The sequence below is a fragment of the Taudactylus pleione genome, unplaced genomic scaffold, assembly GCF_031769625.1.
Source record: "Taudactylus pleione unplaced genomic scaffold, aTauple2 ptg001990l, whole genome shotgun sequence".
NCBI lineage: Eukaryota > Metazoa > Chordata > Amphibia > Anura > Myobatrachidae > Taudactylus > Taudactylus pleione.
The window spans coordinates 8626676-8641680 of record NW_028286386.1 but is presented as its reverse complement, the minus strand read 5'-3'; the positions used below and the strand labels follow the sequence as shown (position 1 = coordinate 8641680).

Below are 15005 nucleotides of genomic sequence, written 5' to 3'. Positions count from 1 at the left end.
AGCCTGGACGCTCTATCAGATGCTCCAAGCGTTCTGGACAGATCTCACGTCTGACTTCCAAACCTCAGTTAAACAATTATCTGCTGAAGTAACGAATGTGGGTGACCGCACTAACCATTTAGAAATAAAGATGCAAGAACTTGTGTCCTCCCATAACGATCTTCTCACCTCCCATAATTCTGTCCTGATGGAATTAACAGCGGTTAAGGATAAAGTCGCTGATTTAGAGGACAGATCCAGGAGAAATATTAAGATAAGAGGGGTCCCGGAATCTGTGCTTAATAATGGTCTCCAGAACTTTGCCCTGACCCTTTTCCAGAAATTATTACTGTCTGCTGAGGTCCGCGACCTGTTAATTGACCGCATCCAATGCCTCCCTAAACCCCGCACAGCCCCTGGCAGTTCCCCCCGAGATGTTTTGCTACGCCTTCATTTTTTCCATATTAAGGAAGATGTCCTTAGAGCTGCACGGTTGGCAGAAGACACAGAGGTCCTTCAAAATCTCCAACTATTCCCAGATCTCTCGATCCATACCATCAACAAATGTAGATCTTTCCAACCTATCACCAAGGCTCTTCGTGATAATGATATCCAGTATCGCTGGGGTTTCCCGGTGAAGCTCTTGTTATGGAAAGATGGCTCCACGTTTGTCATTTCGTCTTTGGAGGCCGGTGCCAAGTTGTTATCAGAGTGGAAAATCCCTGTCTCTATTACATCAGCGTCTCCTAATCCCATTCAGTCGGAATGGACCCAAGTTGGATGAAGATTTCCTGGATTTATACAATCTCATTTGTTATTTTATTGGTTGAATCATATGCATTTTCCTGGACTGGGTTGCTACCTGGTAGCCTATTGTAGCACCAACAATGTTTGACCCTTCCGGACGAGACATTCCTATTTCTGTTGGTCGCTCCGCTCCGGGACGCTATGCATTGGTCTTCTTAGCCGCAAGTATATATAGGTCTTAGACCTTGATTTATTGATAACTTTGGCCTATGTTAGATCACAGGATTTGCGACTATGGTGCTTGTTATTTTATTACATCCTATTTGCTATAGTAACTAGGATGTCAGTTTCATGTATAGGTTTTGAGAAATGTCTTGTATGTTGATATTGTACTGTTTATACTGTACTGTCCTCGGCAGTACTGATAGTTCTATTTTTAATCATATATGATATATACTGCCAATATTGTATTTTCTATGTTTTACAATGTCTGTATGTTTTTATATATGATGTCTCTGGGTGGGTTTTGGAACAGTCCACCTCCCACATGTTAACCATTTTGCCTTTTTTTCCCCCACGGCAACTACTGTGGCCCGATATACTGGGCTGTTTGATTTGATTCTGTTTCACCCTTTTTTTTTCTTTCCCTTTTCTTAAAGATATGTTTTTTTCTTTTGTTTTTCATAACAGGTATATCCACGGTGCTCACACTATAAATGGTTAAGGTTTTTTCCCTAAATGTCAAGGGACTTAACTCCCCACATAAATGTCGATTAGCTCTCTCCACTTTTCATCAACATAGAGCAAATATTGTGGCCTTACAGGAGACGCATTTCTCTTCTGCTGCACCCCCCATATTTAAAGACCATATATACCCTACCTGCTATACCGCTAATGGCCCATCCAAACGGAATGGGGTCGCTATTTTATTTCATGTAAATACCCCATTTGTACTAAATAGGAAAATTGAAGATAAAATGGGCGTTTCCTTATCCTTACTGGCATTGTTGAGGAAGTTTCAGTTACCGTAGTCTCTTTATATGCTCCCAATTATCGCCAGGTCCCTTTCCTGAGAGAAATTTTTGAAGAAATTGCTAAGGTCCGTCAAGGCGCCCTAATACTGATGGGTGACTTTAACCTAGTCCTTGATCCCAAACTGGATCGCTCTTCCTCGCAGGGACACTCTTCTTCCACCCGTGATGTGGGGCCCCTTACTTGCTTTTAAGAAACTGTTAGCTGAGTTTGACTTGTATGACACCTGGCGCAGACTTTCCCCAGATGAGAGCGACTATACTTTCTTCTCTTCTGTCCATAATAGCTACTCCAGAATAGATTTTATTCTTCTGGATAAAAGGATCCTCCAGTCCACTAAGAAAATTACAATTCTCCCCATCACTTGGTTCAATCATGCTCCCCTCCTATGGTCCTGGAGTACTGATAAACATTTTCCCCCTACACGCCCTTGTCGTTTTCCTGACTATCATCTCCATAATCCAGAGATTCCAAAGGCTCTTACGGATTCTCTTACGCTATATACTCAGACCAACTCGCCTTCGGACACTTCAGTTTTTACATATTGGTGTGCCCTGAAGGCGGTACTGCGCGGCACCTCTATCCGAAAAGGTGCTCAACTTGAAGCTCGCTCCCGTAAATCACAAATCAATTTGGAGTCTTCCCTTCGATCCTTGGAATCTCAGAATCAGGCCCACCCTACTAGGTTGTTACGTAAACAACTGCAAGAGGTCCGACAGCAGCTCCAGAAACTGTTTATGCTCCGCATGCACTCAGCCCTTACTCGATTACGTCACAAGTTCTATACTGCCAGGAATAAAGCTTCTCGCCTTTTAGCTCGTAAACTCTGCGGTCACCAAGCCAGAAATAGGGTTAAGTGTCTTCTCTCCCCCTCCGGTTCCAAATGCCTTAATCCCCTCGACATTGACAATCTGTTCTCAAAATACTATGCAAAATTGTATAACCTGTCTGAAGATCCCTCCACCCCTCAACCCACAACCCCTATTATTTCTTCTTTTCTAGATAGTTTGTCTCTTCCTACCTTAGATGCAGGTAGCCTGACGCCCCTTGGTCACTAGAGGAGATACAGTCTGTAATTAGGCAACTCCCTAAGGGTAAGGCACCGGGCCCAGATGGCTTTATTAACTCTTTTTACTCTGAATTCAGAGGCGTCCTTTCCCAGCTATATCTAGAGGCTTCTAAAACTGTCTCCTTTCCAGCCGAAATGGTGGAGGCACAAATTGTGACTATCCCGAAGCCAGGCAAGGACCCCTCTGACTGTAAAAACTACAGACCTATAGCACTTCTTAACACGGACATTAAAATCTATGCTAAATTAATAGCTAATCGTCTGAACCCACTACTTCCTCAGTTAATACACCCTGACCAGGTGGGCTTCGTTAATGGACGTCAGGCTCCCGACAATACACGTAGGGTTCTGGACCTGGTGGAATGGGCCTCATATAATAAACGACCACTTCTCCTCTTGTCACTAGATGCTGAAAAAGCATTCGACAGACTCCATTGGGACTATATGCGCCAGGTGTTATACAGGTTTGGACTCCAAGGCGATATCCTTAGCTCCAACAATGCTCTTTACACTGGCCCCTCAGCCCGGATTTTTAGCAACAGCTTCCTTTTTTCACCTTTCCAGATATCTAACGGCACTAGACAGGGATGCCCTCTCTCCCCACTAATCTTTGTATTGGCTATAGTACCCCTCGCCCAAATGATTCGCTCATCCACTGATTTCCCTGGTCTCTCAGTAGGTAACACTTATGTATGGAAACACAAAGCTCCTAGAATAGCTTATAACCGTATGATACGCTCTAGACAACAAGGAGTTCTCAGTCTCCCTGACCTACCTAGGTACCATGAAACTGCCCTCCTTTCTCAGCTGTGTGATTGTTTTCTCCCCCCCACACTAAGCCCTGGGTGGACCTAGAATGTGCCCTTTTTCAAGAATTCCCTTTATCAGACCTTCTATGGTTACCTAAATCCCCATTACTTCCCAAGTCTGCCCTTGATACCCTAAAGATATGGGATGTTAGGCTCCCAACTCATTTTAATTTCACTCTCCCTACTAGGACCATTTCACTCTCCCTACTAGGACCATATCCCTCCAAGCATTAGATAATTTGTTTCCCAATCTCCACATGTTTTACTGGAATCAATTAGGTATTCAGTCCCTAGCAGATTTTCTTTCCCCGTCCTCTATTTTACCGTTTTCTGATTTATGTGCCAAATTTGAATTGGACCCATCAGCTTGGTTTTATTATCTTCAACTCCATCACTGGATAGCTCAATTTAATACCGGCCCCTCCATGCTCCAAACACCACCAGACCAAATTCTAAATAGATTATCTAGATCCTCTTCCCGTGGGGCCGTCTCCTGCTGACCAGACGACCAAATCTTCTGTTCAGCTTCGATGGGAGGCTGATCTTCAATGTTTCTTTACCCTTAAACAATGGGAATCTATCCATAGCCTCTTTTTTCCCTATCTAAATGCACTAATCACGCTGAAATGCATATTAAACTCCTAAACAGACTATATTTGAGACCTACTAAACTACATGGGATATGGCCTACAGTTTCTAAATTTTACTGGCGTTTATGCCACTCTGAAGGTACGATTTTTCATATTTTTTGGGACTGCCCCTCTTTACGCCCTTTTTGGACAGAAGTATTTTCCCTTATACAAGTAGTTTTAGGTCTCACATTGCCTCTAGATCCCTCTATAGCCCTTTTACATTGGTACCCTCTCACTATTCCCAAACCTGCTCGCTATGTTCTTGGTCATATTTTAATATCTGCTAGGGCTACAAAAGCCCAACATTGTAAGTCCCCCCCCCCCCCCCCCCCCATTTGCCAAAGTTGTTAAAAAAAAAAACTCAATCTCATCTCGAAATGGAGACTAGGGATGCTAGTTACTCTAAGGCTCCGTCTTCACCTATTGTAAAGTGGTACCCATGGCATATCTATGTCACCGATGGTAGAGGTGCCCCCTCTGTGAGAATTAGCCGTCTGGACCCGTCTTCCCCTTGCAATCTAAATGAACCTCCTCGGGAGATTCAGATGTTTAGTCTATCTATTTGCTATATTTTGTATTGTAATAATTGTTAGATATTTATGGATGTCCTGTTCATACCTTATCATTTTCATTGTTATTGTGTTTTCTTTTACCCTCTATGCCCCTTTCTCCTTTTTCTGTACCCCATTTTTTCTATTTTATTCTCGATAAAAATTTATTGATGGGGGGGGGGGAAAGAAAAGCAGAGAGATGGGCTCAATTATGCGGGACATGTATGATGATGTGTAAATGATGCGGGCATGTATGATGAGGTGTAATTATGCGGGACATGCATGATGAGGTGTGATGATGCGGGGCATGTATGAGGAGGTGTAATTATGCAGGACATGTATGATGAGGTGTAAATGATGCGGGCATGTATGATGAGGTGTATATGATGTGGGACATGTACAGTATGTTGGGGTGTTGTATTGAAGAAATATGGGTTTTTGAACTTGCAAATGGGAACTGCAAGTATTTTTCACAGTATTTTACTACTTGTATATGCGCACTTACCAAACACAAGAGATGCATTTGAATGTATCCCCAAAGTACTCTATGCATTTATTTCATTTATTCATTGAGATACATTCAAATGTACCCCCAAAATACCATTTATGTGCTGACATATACATGCTCTCTAACCTTTTTCATTCATTAATAAAAGTTTTCAAATGAAATCCTGTGACACCTTTATAACAGCCTCCTGCAGTCTTCCTATGGCCACCTGCTGTCTTTTTTTTTTTTTTTTTTTTTTTTACACCTTTTTTTGGGTCCCGGATGATGATTTCCCCTTCTCTTTCATTCACTTCACATAGATCGCACACTGCACAGTTAATGTGCGATACAGTGTCTATCTGAATGACGCATGCTGTCTGTAAAAAATGTCACGTGATCTGCAGATTATTAACGTGACCTCAGCGAAAAACTTGCAACTAATTGAATCAATGATTTTAAATGTTATGTAAGTTGTATTTACTAACACACTCTTTGTGGAAAATTGCTAAGTTTCATTTGTATGTTTGTTTAGTAGTTAAATTTACATGTGTTTTTTTCAAATCTGTTTATTAATCTTTAATCATTTGAGACACATTGTTTTGTAAAGCTTGGTTTAATGTTACTTTTTTATCTGATTGCAGTGAAAACAGCCCTATGTGAAGGTGGTGTGCCTCAGAGACCTGTTGTGTTTGTCACTCGGATAAAGCTTGTCCACGACATTCAAGAAAATTTATACAGCTTGATGAATGAGTCTGGCTGGGTGACTGTGTATGGGATGGCAGGCTGTGGCAAGTCAGTGTTAGCAGCCGAAGCACTCAGGGACCACTGTATTCTAAAAGGTAACAATGGCACAGTAATACAGTTCACTTTTGTTAGCCATTAATTATGCTGCCTTTTATTGTATTTTTATGACATGTAACATTATGTATTTGCTGTGCACCCTGTAATGGTGAATAGTCTGTTTTGCGGGGTACACAATTAAACGATACATCATCAGCGGATGTGTATACACGATATGACTGCGAACAACGTCGTTCAGACATCTCATCAGCCCTGCAGCACAGCCGATGACTATATATCTAGCCGATATATATCGTTTCATCTGGCTGTCTGTATGGCTGACCCGCCAAACGCCCGATATGTCGCCCACAGAAGTAATTAAATGTGATGTCACAAGTGGGCAAACATATTCAAATGACTCTGCTGACCACACACATTGGCCGAATGATTGGCAAGTTTGTATGCACTTATCAATAGTTAGATTGGTTGAACGAACAGCTGACCCGTCAGCCAGGTGTGTACCCAGCTTTTATCTCATCTAAGCAACTTTGATAAGTAAACTTGCATGTTCTAGATAAAATAAAATGTTGTTATAGAGGTGGAACAATTGGCCTGTTGTGTGACTCGCACCTGATATCTAACCTAATACTACAGTACTATAGAGTATCATAGCAGTAGAGATCACAGTGGCGTAGATACAACTCTAATCACACATAAAACAAAACTAGTACCGACCAAGTTATCAAAAGGAGGTGCATACTTAAGACAGTGCAGATTTGGTCCTGCTCAAGAGGCTTGCAGTCTATAAAGGGCAGTGTTTCCCAAACTTTCTTGAATCACGGGGCCAAAGAGTATAGGCATTTTCTTCTTCGGGGTCCATGGGGTCCACAGCCATTACGTTGGGGTATGAATCCCGGTCACCAAACAGTTAATAGAAACGAGCTCTCTGCTCCCAGGATGCACCGGGTTTCCTCCTCATATACCCCACCTCTTGCCTCAGGTAGCCAGTTCTTCCTGTTTGGTGTGTTCACCACATAGACAGTGGGACTGCTGGAGCAGTCCTGCAGACGAGTACAAAAAAAAAAAAAAAGAGTTTCACTCTCTCTCAGCCTGTGGTCTGAGCTGTCCTGGAAGCAGTCTCGCGCCTGAGTGGAGGTGCACCGGCCACGCGCTGCAACTACCTCCTCCAGCGCCGCACTGCTAGCCTCGGCAGGTCCTTGGCAGGGGCTTTCTGGCCCTGGACCGCAACCGGATCAAGGGGATGGCAGGTAAGCAGGTGGTCGCGGCGGCCGCTGACGCCGGGACCACGTGGCGGTCTGGCCTCTGGCGGTGAGACTGGCCGGAGGCGCGCTGCAGTCAGGAGGCATACAGCTTGTTCTCCTAGCCTAGACCACCGGGATTTGATGTTCCTGACCAGCCGGGGCTTGTGGCGGCGGCCAGGTCAGTTTACCGGGCAGGTCCAAGCAGCATAGGGGAGGTACGCTTCCCCGGCGGCCCCTCCCCCAATCCACACGCTAGTTCAGTCCTCTGGCACAGTTGATTGTGGATTGTTCCTCCCAGCCTCCATATAGGGCAGCCAGAGTGTATGTCAGTTGCTCTCTGAACGCTGCTCCTACAAGAGGGACGCTGGGCAGTCTCCCTGTATACCTTGCCTACTGCTTGTCTAGGTTTTTACAGGGCTCTATCCTACCTAAGCTTGGGCTGATTGTGGCAGTGAGAGCTTATATGCATATAGCTCGCAGAGTATTTATGCATGACGTGATTGTTGTTTATGGATACTGTTTCTTCTGTAAAAGAACTGTAATTCCTGTATACTGTCACTGTCTCTCCCCTTCCCTTGCTACAGGTGTGTGGGTTGAGAGTAGAAAGCAGCACATAGACACTCAGAACCAGTGGCATAGTGATATGTCTAAGGAGTCTGAGGGTCAGGTGGCGGGAGCCCCGTTGCTGATATCCTGTGTAGCCTGCAAGGCAGGATTGTCCCCACAGGACTTTCTACAAAATGGGCTTTGTGGGAATTGTTTCAGACAGCCTCCACACCAATTAAGTTTGCCTGTTTCAGGCCCTGAGCCTCCTTGGGCATAATTTTCTCAGGTTATGGCTCAGGTGGCGGAACGGCTGGCTGCCCCGGTACCACCGGTTTGAGGTTTGCCTCAGCAGATGCATCCTATGCCCATGATGTGGCCGCCTTGGATGGACCCTGGTGCTGGTAAGGTTATGGCATCATCCTTGGGGTTTTTTTTCAGCCTCAGGCTGTCAAGCCAAAGCAGCCTAAATCTAGGCGCCATGTACCGCCTTACATGGGTGAGTACTCGAGTGCCTCCTCCTCCGAGGAACAGGCACAGGACTTTTCGCAGGAGTCTAGCTCCGAGGAGGGTGATGATCATTTCCCAGTAGCCGATGTCCCTTTTCTAATAAGGGCTGTAAAATCGGTGTTAAATATCGAGGAAGGGGATCTTCCGCTTAGGAAAGCCCCCCTGTTCAAGCGCCAAAAAGTGGTTAAGGCAGAATTCCTAAAGTCTGAACATTTATCAGAACTTATGGAGGAAGTCTGGGTCCGTCTGGATAAGATAAGCCATTCTTCTAAAAGAATGGCGCTTCTATATCCTTTTCCAGCAGAGGACTGTGCCAAGTGGGAGAATCCACCATCAGTTGATGCGCATGTGGCACAGCTGATTAAACGTACCACTTTGCTAATCCCAGCAGTTTCGCTGAAGGAAACCACGGATAGGAGACTGAAGTCTTGTCTCAAATCAATTTTTTCGCTGGCAGGAACGGCCACCCGCCCAGCTATGGCCACTGCCTGGGTAGCAAGAGCTATTGAGGAGTGGGAGAAAACTCTAACAGAGTCTTTACCAGATGCCTCTAAGGAGCAACTGGATATGATCTCCTTTATTCTCCATAGACACTCCATGGCCTCTGCCATTGAGACCGCATCTGTTGCTACAGGGTCCCTGCTGGTACCCGGATCTTCATCGGCTATATTTGACGGCATGGCTCTTGAAGCCTCCGTCTTGAGGGAAAAGGGGTTTTCCGAGTCTGTTATACGGACGATGCTGAAGGCACATATCTGTTCTAGTAGCCATGCAGGTCCTGGAGTCGATGGTGGCCACCTTCAGGATGGTGGAATACGCTCAATTCCACTTCAGACCACTGCAGCAATTCATTCTGTCTTGCTGGAACAAGGATCATCGCACGATCAGGTCCCAGCTGCTGCATCTCTCTCCAGAGGTACGGTTGTCCCTGACCTGGTGGTTGCAGACAAAGCATCTCAGGCAGGGTCGCCCCTTTTGGGTGTCGGATTGGACATTAGTCAAAACGACGCCAGTCTTCAAGGTTGGGGGGCGATGACGGGGTCACACACTTTCCAAGGAAAGTGGTCAGTGACGGAAAGCCGGCTACCGATAAATATCCTGGAACTAAGAGCTATATTCAAAGCTTTAGTGCAGGCTCAGGAGATCTTAAAGGGCAGGTCGGTGCAGATACAGTCGGACAATCGCACCGCGGTTGCCTACCTAAATCATCAAGGGGGCAAGAGGAGTCGGGCTGCCTTGGCAGAGGTATCAAGAATCCTGGTATGGGCAGAGACTCATCTACCCACGATATCTGCCGTGTTCATTCCAGGAATCCTGAATTGGGAGGCCGATTTTCTCAGTCGGCAAGAGATAAATGCAGGGGAATGGGCCCTACATCCACAGGTTTTTCGGAACCTTGTGGACAGGTGGGGTCTACCAGAAATAGATCTGATGGCATGAAGAAGGAACAACAAGGTTCCCAGGTACGGATCCTGGACAAGAGATCCGAGAGCCGAGTTTGTAGACTGACAGTAAAGTGGCGTTACAAGCTGGTATATCTGTTTCCCCCATTTGCTCTTCTGCCCAGAGTGGTCAGAAAGATCAAACAAGAGGGCAGCACCGTCATATTAATAGCTCCGGCGTGGCCGAGACGGCACTGGTTCACAGATCTACGGTCTCTCTCCATAGACACTCCATGGCCTCTGCCATTGAGACCGCATCTGTTGCTACAGGGTCCCTGCTGGTACCCGGATCTTCATCGGCTATATTTGACGGCATGGCTCTTGAGGCCTCCGTCTTGAGGGAAAAGGGGTTTTCCGAGTCTGTTATATGGACGATGCTGAAGGCACGGAAACCATCCTCAGCCCGTATATATTATAGGGTTTGGCATACTTTCTTTCAGTGGTGTGAACTGAAAGGGTATGATCCACATAAATTCCTGATATCCTGAGTGCTGGATTTTCTTCAAAGCGGTCTGGAAAAAGGGCTACGCCTGGCCTCTTTAAGGGTACAGGTGTCAGCTCTTTCAATCTGGTTCCAACATAAAATTGCTCTGAGACCAGATATAAAGACCTTTTTTCAGGGGGTGTTGAGGATTCAGCCTCCCTTCGTTTCCCCGGTTGTTCCGTGGGACTTGACTCTAGTTCTGAAGGTTTTACAGGCTCCTCCGTTCGAACCTTTAAATTCAATAGACATCAAGTGGCTAACAGCAAAGACGGTATTCCTCCTTGCTATATGGCATCTGCACGTAGAGTGTCGGATTTGGCTGTGCTTTCCTTCCGGGAGCCGTTCTTGATATTTCATCAAGATAGAGCAGTACTACGTACTAGGGAGGGTTATCTTCCGAAAGTGGTGTCTAAATTTCATATTAATGAAGAAATAGTAGTTCCAGCTTTTCAGGGCACAAGTCTCTCACAAGGTGAGGCTTCCCTGGATGTGGTCCGTGCGTTGAGAATTTATGTTAAACGCACGAGCAAATGGAGGAAGTCCGATTCACTTTTTGTGCTTTATGGTTGTCATAAGCGTGGCTGGCCAGCCAATAAACAGACACTGGCCAGGTGGATTCGCATGGCAATTTCATTGGCTTATACACAGGCTGGTATGCGTGTGCCGGATTCAGTGACGGCACATTCTACTATGGCGGTAGGTCCATCATGGGCGGCCCGTCGGGGTGCTTCTGCTGAGCAATTATGTAAAGCAGCCACATGGTCTTCCATCCATACCTTTGTCAAATGTTATGCCTTTGACACTTTTGCCTCTCAGGATGCCTCCTTCGGGCATAGGATTCTCCTCTCTTCCGAGTGTCAGGAGCGTCCTCGCCCGTAGGGTTAGTGCTTTGGGAAATCCCCAACGTAATGGCTGTGGACCCCATGGACCCCGAAGAAGAAAATAAGTGTTATGGTATAATATACCTTTTGTTAACTCTTTTTCTTTGAGGTCCATGGGGTCCACAGGACACCCACCCAGACGCACCTGTAGTTCTGGGGGAGGTTTTCCGTAGTTCCTTCTCTTGAGAGTCTGGACTCGTAAGTATGGGTCTTTTCTTTCTTACCCTTTGTCTCTGCCTGCTTGAGCTTGGTAACGAACTGGCTACCTGAGGCAGGGGATGTGGTATATGAGGAGGAAACCCGGTGCATCCTGAGAGCAGAGAGCTCGTTTCTATTAACTGTTTGGTGAGCGGGATTCATACCCCAACGTAATGGCTGTGGACCCCATGGACCTCGAAGAAAAAGAGTTAACAAAGGTATGTTTTACCATAACACTTAATTTTTGGCTAGGCCCAAATTTTTTTTTTTTTTTTTTACTGAGAAATTCAGCAAAAATGATTAAATTAAGTAAATTGTGCTTACCCGTCACCCTTTAGGCTCAGTTATGTGTTGGTGGACAGGGTTGCGTCTCTGTTTGTCCACACATTGTATGATTGGCAGCCACCAGCACTGGTTTCGTCCATCACATTGACTGTTATTAATTTGATTTGTTCCTGAACCACCAACCTGTGGCACCCCTGCAATTGCCCCATTGCACCCAGTTTGAGAACCACTGCTATAGGATAAAAAAAAGTTTAGTGGCTTTATGATTAGGGGTGCTGAGAGGAGGGTGGTCTGGTACTGATTAACCGGGCATGGTCTTGAATGGGCCAGCCATTGGGATGTTTTTTAACAAATCTTTCTTGCTGTTCAGTCTGTAAATAACTGATCTACTTAGATGGAGATGTAACAAATATTGGAAATGGATAAAGTGGAGAGAGATAAAGTATCAACCAATCAACTCCTAACTGCTATTTTTCTAGCACAAACTGTAAAATGACAGTTAGAAGCTGATTGGTTGATACCTTATCTCTCTCCAAGATTTAGATGAACTTTATTTCTTGGCTTGTGTATGCCTTCCTGCACTTGCTTAATATATAATTTTATCTGGCCGTATTCAGTGAGAGATGTACTGGAAGTAGTTATTTCTTTCTGAAACATACGCTGCATTTTTCAAGATATTTTAAAGAGTATACATATAATAAATCAATGATTCGTAGTAAATTTTTTTCCCCCATTATATGCTTCCCATCCCTCTTATATACTTCATTGTTGACCTGTGTGTCTATCTGGTTGAGGCTAGGAAGCTTGTCCTATGAAGGCAAGCTTCATCACTGGGGGCCGTCTAACACCTACCTTGTATTGGTAAAGAAGATACCCATTCACTGTATAATGGTTGTGCTTTGATACAGACTGTTTCCCAGGGGGAGTGCACTGGCTTTCTCTTGGAAAACAGGACAAGGCAGGTCTGCTCATGAAACTGCAGAATCTCTGCACTCGCCTTGATCAGGACTGCAAGTATTCCCAGAGGCCCCCTCTCAACATAGAGGAAGCAAGAGACCGTCTGCGCCTGCTCATTTTTCACACATATCCTAGGTAACGTGATGTCCATGTACATTTTCATCTTAAATGAGTTGAATGCATTTTCAGCCATGCAGTTTCTTCTCACTTTGCATTTCGTATCTATGACATCTGTACCAACCTCCTGTGTAACTGTCAGTCATATAGTAGATTTGCTGCACTTTTCAGAGGTCAAGTCTATGGATAGTCCCTGTGGAGGTGATAATCACAGTCTCCATGCTGCTATCTTGGCAGGCACATTAGTATTGGTACTATGACAAACATGTTACAAATCAGAGATGATCCAGTTCAGCATAGTTCCTTTAATAACTATATAACATTTCTGTTAGATGTCTCTTAATATTGGATGATGTTTGGGATTCCTGGGTGTTGAAGTCGTTTGATATCCAGTGCCGGGTACTCATCACAACCAGAGACAAGAGTGTGACTGATGCTGTGTCTGGTAAGTGTCCTCTACAAAAACATGTCATTTATATTTGCCACCTTCTACCTGAAACGTCCTGATGATTCTGTCATAGGATACTAATAATATATTTTATACTGGAGCGATTTTCTAGCCATGCACCCACTGATAGAAATCTTAGGAGGTAATAGTGCTATGAGAATGGCAGCACTTTGCAACCATCTACATCACCAAATTTTCCCTCGCAATCAATAAGAGAAGTGCAATATTGGGGTATGTACATTGTACTGCAATGTGCGCATCAGCACTTTGCAGAGCATTGAATACAGGCCTAATTGTGCTACGTTATCGGACATTTTCATCCTACCGTCATTTTCCACCAGTTTTAAAGATTATCAGTAACAATAACACATTTGAGCTGTAGGAAGTACAGTTAAACATTGTAGAATGGATAACAGTGTAACAAATGTAACAATGTTTCATCCTACCAGAATATATAGCAAGATTAATTCATTTTTACAAAATATTACAATAATATTTATTGTGGTAGCCCTCTGTTGGTGTTAAATCTTAAGGTGCATACACACGTAACGATTTTTTGAACTATTTAACTATAACGTAATCGTTCAAAAAAAATGTTCAGTTTCTGAGTTATAACGGTGAACGATTACCGTTCATGCGCGTTCCCGTTTGTAGTTCATTCTGACTGACCAACTGAACGATTTTCATTAAGGGAAATTACAAAAATAGTTTGTAGTTCAAAAAATCGTTCATACACTTTCAAAAATCTGACAGATAATCTGACAGAAAATTGCCCAGAAAATCGTTGGTAACAAAATCGTTACGTGTGTATGCACCTTAAAACTTTACATGCCCCAAAAGGCTTGCCAACCAAAAATTAAAAGACCTCAAGAGCTTTACATGGAGCAAGGGTCTCCACCCACATGAAAATAGCGAAGACAATGGACATAAGGGGGAAAAGTATGGGGTGTCAGTGTGTATAGGTAGTAAGCTGAAAAGGACGCACTGCAGGTGGGGACCTTATTAGTGTATTCATATGGATGAAAAAGGCTATACCCGTGGGGCTAAGCTAGTATATTTGTGTGGGTAAAACTGGTGTAATCGTGTATGGCACTGCTGGTATACTTCTGTGGCATTTTGCTGGTAAAATGATGTGCATGGAAGTATTCAAATGGTCTTGCGTGGCTAAGCTGGTATATACAACATGTGGGGATATTGATAGTATAACCATATGTGGGTGGTAGTGTTGGGGTGGTGTTTGGACACTACTGTAATAATCAATATCTGGAGTAATGAATGTGTGGAACGCACTAGTGAAATTTGAAGGACAGTGCCAAAACTCCTGTACTGCATACATTCTCATTTAGGGCCTGATTCTGAGATGGTAGTAAAGCAAACGAGCAAGTTACTGCGCCCACTCTGGGCAAAGCAATGTTGCACTGCAGATGGAAAATGTGCAGAGAGGTCTAAATTGCAATGTAAAAATAAAGCTGTTCGACTTTTATGTAGGCTACATGTAAAGCAGCCAGTATTTATCCTGCATGCAAAAATAATAAAATATTTGCACCCTTTGTATTGCAACATTATTTGTCCAGGTGCACAGTTTTTGCTTTACTCAGAGTTCAATCCAATTAGCTGTGAAGAGGGTATGTTGCTGTAGCAACAGCACCGCAATTCCTCTCCCCTCCTCCTCTTGACCCGATCTCACTCTGGACTCACACATTTTTGTACGTAGGCCTATGGGTCTGTGAGCAAAGATCCACGAGTCCGGCAGTACCTGAAGTGTGGCATACAGTCACACTTACTGTATTGT

The 15005-nt window shown here is 44.4% G+C and overlaps 1 protein-coding gene across 4 annotated transcripts in view; it reads left to right on the top strand.

Annotated features, from left to right (window-relative positions):
- APAF1 (apoptotic peptidase activating factor 1) overlaps positions 1-15005 on the top strand; it is a 100096-nt gene that overhangs the window by 20827 nt on the left and 64264 nt on the right. For 3 of the 4 annotated variants that reach the window (XM_088465414.1, XM_088465413.1, XM_088465415.1), the window contains 3 exons: positions 5948-6145; positions 12600-12783; positions 13098-13210. In XM_088465414.1, coding sequence (XP_088321540.1) covers positions 5948-6145; positions 12600-12783; positions 13098-13210 — 495 coding nt within the window. Of the gene's footprint in view, positions 1-5706; positions 5773-5947; positions 6146-12599; positions 12784-13097; positions 13211-15005 lie in introns of those variants that run through there. The other variant, XM_088465417.1, reaches the window with a different exon arrangement.